We start from the raw sequence: 5842 nt of genomic DNA, 5'->3' as shown, positions 1-5842 counted from the left end.
TGTGTGTGTGTGTGGTGAGGTGGGGGTGCAGGGAAGGCCAGCCGTCTCTGTAGCATGGTTAGGGACTGATTGTGTGCCATCTCTACGGAGGAAATGTTGAGAAGAAATAGACAAGTGTCTGTAGCACATTGATGGTTAGACTTCAGAAAGGACTTCCCAACAGGCAGGAATCAAGGAATCCTTTGGTGACAGAAGCCTTCCTCCTCCCACCCCATCCGCCTCTCCCCCTGCTCTCTCAGCAGTGGGCTGGGAAGGCTGCCCTGGCCTGAGGCAGGGGGTGAGACCTGGTGGCCTCTGGGGGAGGGGCCCCGGATGGCAGCAGGTGTCATATTTAACATTCTGCCTCCCCCACTTCTGAGACACCAAGCTATTTAAAGACCCACTTGTCCCCACTGCCATGGTGTCAATGACAGCCCGGAGCACTGGGCTTAGCACTGGGGTCGAATTCCTGACAGGTCTGGCTCACTTGGCATCCAACCAGTTTCACGGCTAGGATATTTTGGTCTCAATTTTCGTGTTTTCCAGCAGACTGAAGCAGCCTGCTGCTCACTCCCACCCAGCCTTTCCTGTCCCCGCCCCTGCCCCCCCAGCCTCAGCCCCAGCCCCCTGTCCTCCCTGTTTACACACCACTCTTGGTGCCTGCTGGGCCGGCCCAGGACCTCCTGGCTTGTCTGATTGGCCGGGTCCTGACCTGCCCCCCCTTTCCCCTGGGGCTTGGCCCAGGAGTCTGGGAATAGCAGCATCTGTCTTGAGCTTTCTCCTCCCACCACATCCCTGTCCCCTTGCTTGTGTCTGGCTTTGCCAGCTCTGAGCAGTCCGCGGTGGCCCAGGAGTTCGGGAAGGGAAGGAGGCACAGAGATCTCCTAGAGCCCAGGGCCTGCCTTCTGGAACCAAGAAGGCTTGACCTTGACCATCAGTGACCCTTGAGAGTGAAGGGAGTAGGGGTGGGCAGCTGGAGGGAGGGCCCCCGTGCTCACAGCACCCCTGCATCTGATGGCTCCCTTGTGCCAGGCACCTGCAGTCCTCCTCCTCCTCGAGGTCCTGTGCAGCGACATGTTGGAGGCTAATTCACCCAGCATCACACAGCTATTTAGTGGTGGAGGCAGAATTCGAATCCAGAGCCTGGGAAAGGGCATCAGGCTCATTGTGGAGGTGCCGGCCCTTCTGCCCTCTCTGTGGGGAGCACTCCTCCTCCTAACGTGTGGGGAGGGGAGGAGGCCGACTTGGCCTCTTGGAGCTGAGGTCTGGAAAGTTGGGAGTCCTGGGCTGATCAGCAGGGTGGGCTGGGACAGCATCTCATACTGCCCGCTGTCCTCGGCACCGCCGGCACATTTCACTTCTGTTCATGGACTCTACCAGCCCGTGGTCCATTTCCATCTCACAGATGAGGGAATGGCCATAGCAAGGCTAGATAAGTTGCCCAGGTTCACAGAAGATGGGAGCTGGCATTGGAGCCCTGGTGGTTTGGCTCCAGCACCTCGGGTGGTGCCATGGCGATCAGCTGCTAGCCCACCAGCTGCTCCGAGAGTGAGAGAAAGAGAGAGACAGACGGACATGGTGGTCTGTGACCATAAAGACAGCCTCAGAGAGACCTCGCCTTCCCCTGCCGGGTCCTTGCGAGGCAGGATGGACTCCCTGGTGCACAACAGTCTGCTCCAGGGCCCAAGTTCCTCGAGACACTGCCTTCCAAACCTGGATCACGAGTCAGAAGAGGGGCTCCCTGCTGGGAGATGCTCCCCAGAGTGTGCAGAGCCAGGTTCTAGGCCCCACCCCCCGGCAGGGGTGAGGGGTGGACAATAGGCAGAGCCACCTCACCTTGTCCAGTAGCACCAAGCCTTGGCCCTGTGCACCTCCTTCCTCCGGACTTTCCAATTCCTACTGCCACTTAGCTCAACCTTCTTGTCAGTTCCCCCTGCTGTGGGTGACAAGGAGGCCTGGCTGGCTGCCAGTCCCTGCTGCCATCTCCTCTACTGCCTCCCACATGCTCCAGGGCCACTGTCCTCCCAAGGACACCCCTGCCCTGACCCTGATGTGTCCCCAAGGTCACCAGGCCCCCATTACCGTCTCAGAGGAAAAGACTGCACAAGCAGGAGCCTTGAGCTGGGTGCACAGGGCAGGAGCCGGCCTGCGCGAACCTAAAAGGAGGAAGCAGCTTGACCGAAAGCAAACGAATAGCCTGACGTCAGGGCTGATAGCAGCCCTTGTCTGAGGACTGAGCCTTTGCCCAGGCTGCCAGAAGCATTCACAGCCAGGCTCAGCCTAGGGTCCAGGCCAGATGGGCTGCACCTGGCTGCTGTGAGCCTGGACACTTCCTGGGGCTGGAAGCAGAATGTCCCACTGACTTGAGGGCAGGGCTCTGCCTAGCTTCCACCCCGCTGCTCCTGCCACTATCTCACCAGTGCCATGGCCTGCTGTAGGGAGTTCAGCCTGCTGTCTGACCTCCATCCCTCCTGCTGCAGTACCAGGTGGGGAATGGCTTGTCACCCTGCTCCCCTGCCCCCTGCCTGGCCTCTAGGATTGGCAGGCCGGTCCCACCCCAGCTCTGTCTTCCCCTGGTTCTCACTGATTTCCCCGCCTTTCCTCCTAGCCCCTCCCCAGCCCAACCCCACCTTCTTTCAGCAGTTTGAGCCCCTGACTCGCAGCACCACCTCCCAGAAGACCTGGAGCTCCCTGGCAAGATGGTTTCCATCCCCCTCCCATGCAGTTCATTTACAGGCAGAAGGCTTTAAACCTCACCCCTGCCCACCGTTGCCCTCCAGCCCTGCTGCCCTGCTCCTCTGCTTCTCCTCCCAGGGCATGGGAGCTGTCACTGGTCCAGCGGGTTGGGCCAGTTCAGCCAGAGGAGGCTGGCTTGACACCCTGTTCCCCAGAGACTTGGCCCCAGTGGGATCTGCCTGATCTCAAAGGCTACCTCACTTGCTAGCTCACTGTCCCGGACACACCCCACGCTGGCTGGCACCCCTCCACCCCACCCACCTCATTCCCGCCCCTGGAAGCTGAGGTCACAGGCTCCCTTGGGCCCAGGTGGGGCTGTCATCATCTGCTGCTAGGTGAGGAGTGGGGAGGAGGCGAGGCCCCCGGGGGCTGTTGTCTTAGGTGTTGAGTAACCCCGGATCTTGGCTCTGCTGGAACCGGTTCCCAGGCCACGCTGGAACCTGTGGAGGCTGCAGCCCCCGTGGCCCTGGGGGCTCAGGGTGGTGGAAAGCCAGACTTGAGGGAGTTGGGAGGCTCCAGGAGCCCTGGGAAAACAGAGCTGCCTTGGGGGGTTCTGGGAGGCTGGTCCCAGGACTGAGAGACCCTTCTTCATGCCCGCCCTCAGGAGGTTTTGCTCATAGCCCCTCTCCCCTCAGGTCTCCCTCAATGCCTGGTTCTGGTCTACAGTCTTTCACACCAGGGACACCGACCTCACAGAGGTGAGCACCTGCCAGGACTGCCCCACAGACTCCCCAGAGGCCTGGGTGACTCCTGATGTCTAATACTAGCCACTGCTTAGGGAGCATGTCCTGTGTGCTCGCCTGGGGTCACTGCGAGTCAGAACCCTCCAGAAGGCACTAACAACCATGGAGTATGCGGGAACCTGGCTTGAGCCTGAAGCGAGGGTGTGAGGCTCCGGGCTGCCCTGTGACTGCTCCTTGGCTGAGAGAGCACACGGTTAGGCCTGGTGTGGGCTGAGCCTGGGGCCAGCCTGTTAGCTAGTGACCACAGACCCAGGGCCCCCATAGATGCCACTGGGCCTCGGAACTCCTCTGTTCCCATCCTTGGTGGGTGCGTCCTTCCCAGCTCCTCCCTGCAGCCCTCACTCTGCCCTCCCCATCTGCAGAAAATGGACTACTTCTGTGCCTCCACCGTCATCCTCCACTCCATCTACCTGTGCTGCGTCAGGTGAGGCCACATCGGGTGGGCGGGATCAGGCCCTGGACACTGGGTTCCCGGCCCTCCCTGACACCCCACACCCGCGCTGTCCTGAAAGGAGCCCTGGCTCAGACAAGGATCCCCAGCACTTGGTCCTCTGGGGGAGAGGAACTCCGAGAGGGGCCAGGGTTTCCAGGCCCACTCACTGATGTTGGGGCCAGGAGCTGCTTGAGGGACTGCCACCCTGGGGATGGGCGCGTCCCCTGAGCAGCTCTGGCTGGGGGTCAGGACTGTGGGGCTGCGGCGTCCAGCTGTCATCAGCACCTTCAGGGCCCTCCTGCTGCTGCTGCTGACTGCACACATCTCCTACCTGAGCCTCGTCCGCTTCGACTATGGCTACAACCTAGCTGCCAACGTGGCGATCGGTGAGGCGGGCTGGGCCCTGGAGCTGGGGAGAGGGTGGTGGTGTCATTCCCTGAGAAGAAAGTTCTGGAGACCCTTGGGGTGTGGGCAGGGGGACAGAGGTGAGAGAGCTTTTTTCAAAGGCTCGTGGGAAAGCGGGGTCAAAGCTCACAGCACGCTCTCCACTGTGAGGTGAGGAGGCGGCCCCAGCAGTGAGACTGCCCCCCGCGGCCCCCAGGTGTGGTGAACACAGTGTGGTGGCTGGCCTGGTGCCTGTGGAACCGCCGGCGGCTGCCACATGTGCACAAGTGCGTGGCGGTGGTCCTGCTGTTGCAGGGACTGTCCCTGCTTGAGCTGCTGGACTTCCCGCCGCTCCTCTGGGTCCTGGATGCGCATGCCATGTGGCACATCAGTACCGTCCCTGTCCACGTGCTCTTTTTCAGGTAGGCCCCCCTGCCCACCCCTTGCCCTGCCTGGGCACATCATGGGGGGGGGGCGCTGCGGGCTTTCGCAGGAGTGGGCCTCAGCGGGCTCCCCCTCGCCCCCAGCTTCCTGGAGGAGGACAGCCTGTACCTGCTGAAGGAGCCAGAGGCCAAGTTCAAGCTGGACTGAGGCCTGGGAGCAAGTCATCCCACCCTGCCGGCCTCCCTCCCCCACCCAGCTCTGGAGATGATTGATTGCCTCCTTTTAGCAATTTGCACTTGGACAGGAGAAGCATGCATGCCCGGTGTCCACCCCATTGCCTGGCCTGCCCGCATGTGGCCGGACCGATGTGGGAGTCCCGCCTCGGCTGGCCTCTCAGCACCTCAGTCTGCAAAGCAGTCTGGTTCCTGGAGGTGAACTAGGGGAGCTGAGTGTGCTGCACCCCACTGAGAGACTTCCCCTGCCTCCTCACCACACTGCCCCTCTGCCTGACGTTTTCCCCGAGCGACAGGTCTAGCTGAGAGACCAGGCACCTACCATTTTACTTGGCAGACTGCTGGGTTGCCTTCTGATCCTCCACCCCTTCCCCAGGGCACCGCTAGGTGGCAGTCAGTGTTCGAACTTGGGCTGCAGGTCAGGTCTCAGAGCTGTTTTCCCTTGGGACTCGGGCTAGGCCTTGGGAAGGTCCCAGGACTCCTGCCCCGGTGGCCCCTCCAGAGGCCTCACCACACTTCCACTTAGGGCCAGGGCCCCAAAGATCTGAGTGGCAGCCCTCACAGCCTCTGTACTGTTGCCTGGAGTGGGGCCTGAGCTCTGTGGGTGTGGGTCACCCACAGGCACTAGCATTTAGCACATTACCGTCTTGTGCAGCCCACACCTCTGACGACTTCCAGAACACGTTTGTGAGTGGTTTCAAAGTGTGTGTGTGCATCTGGGGGCGGTGTCTGAGCAGCAGCGTGCCACACAGCTGGGGAGGCTGGAGGGCGATGAAGGGATCAAGTCACGACCTATCATGCTTTGTTGATGCCACCCAGGCAGAACGCAGGCTACGCTGTCATCTGGCTGGGGGCTGGGTGTGAGCATGTGTGGGTATAGCCCTGTCTTTGGTCCCTCGCCCTTTGGTCTCAGCACCCCACATGACTGATCACTCCAGAACCAGCTCCTC

The 5842-nt window shown here is 61.4% G+C and overlaps 1 protein-coding gene across 1 annotated transcript in view; it reads left to right on the top strand.

The window, feature by feature from the left end:
- PGAP3 (post-GPI attachment to proteins phospholipase 3) overlaps window positions 1-5588 on the top strand; it is a 34408-nt gene extending 28820 nt beyond the window's left edge. The window contains exons 7-11 of the mRNA XM_004707120.2: window positions 3351-3413; window positions 3821-3882; window positions 4141-4277; window positions 4493-4697; window positions 4803-5588. Coding sequence (XP_004707177.2) covers window positions 3351-3413; window positions 3821-3882; window positions 4141-4277; window positions 4493-4697; window positions 4803-4866 — 531 coding nt within the window. The 3' untranslated portion in view covers window positions 4867-5588. The remainder of the gene's footprint in view (window positions 1-3350; window positions 3414-3820; window positions 3883-4140; window positions 4278-4492; window positions 4698-4802) is intronic.
- The last annotated feature ends 254 nt before the right edge of the window (window positions 5589-5842 follow it).

Source organism: Echinops telfairi, unplaced genomic scaffold, assembly GCF_000313985.2.
Source record: "Echinops telfairi isolate 266 unplaced genomic scaffold, ASM31398v2 ScPeMD7_7458;HRSCAF=8496, whole genome shotgun sequence".
Lineage (NCBI taxonomy): Eukaryota > Metazoa > Chordata > Mammalia > Afrosoricida > Tenrecidae > Echinops > Echinops telfairi.
Note: the sequence above shows the minus strand (reverse complement) of the source record. Positions and strands in the feature narration are given on the sequence as shown.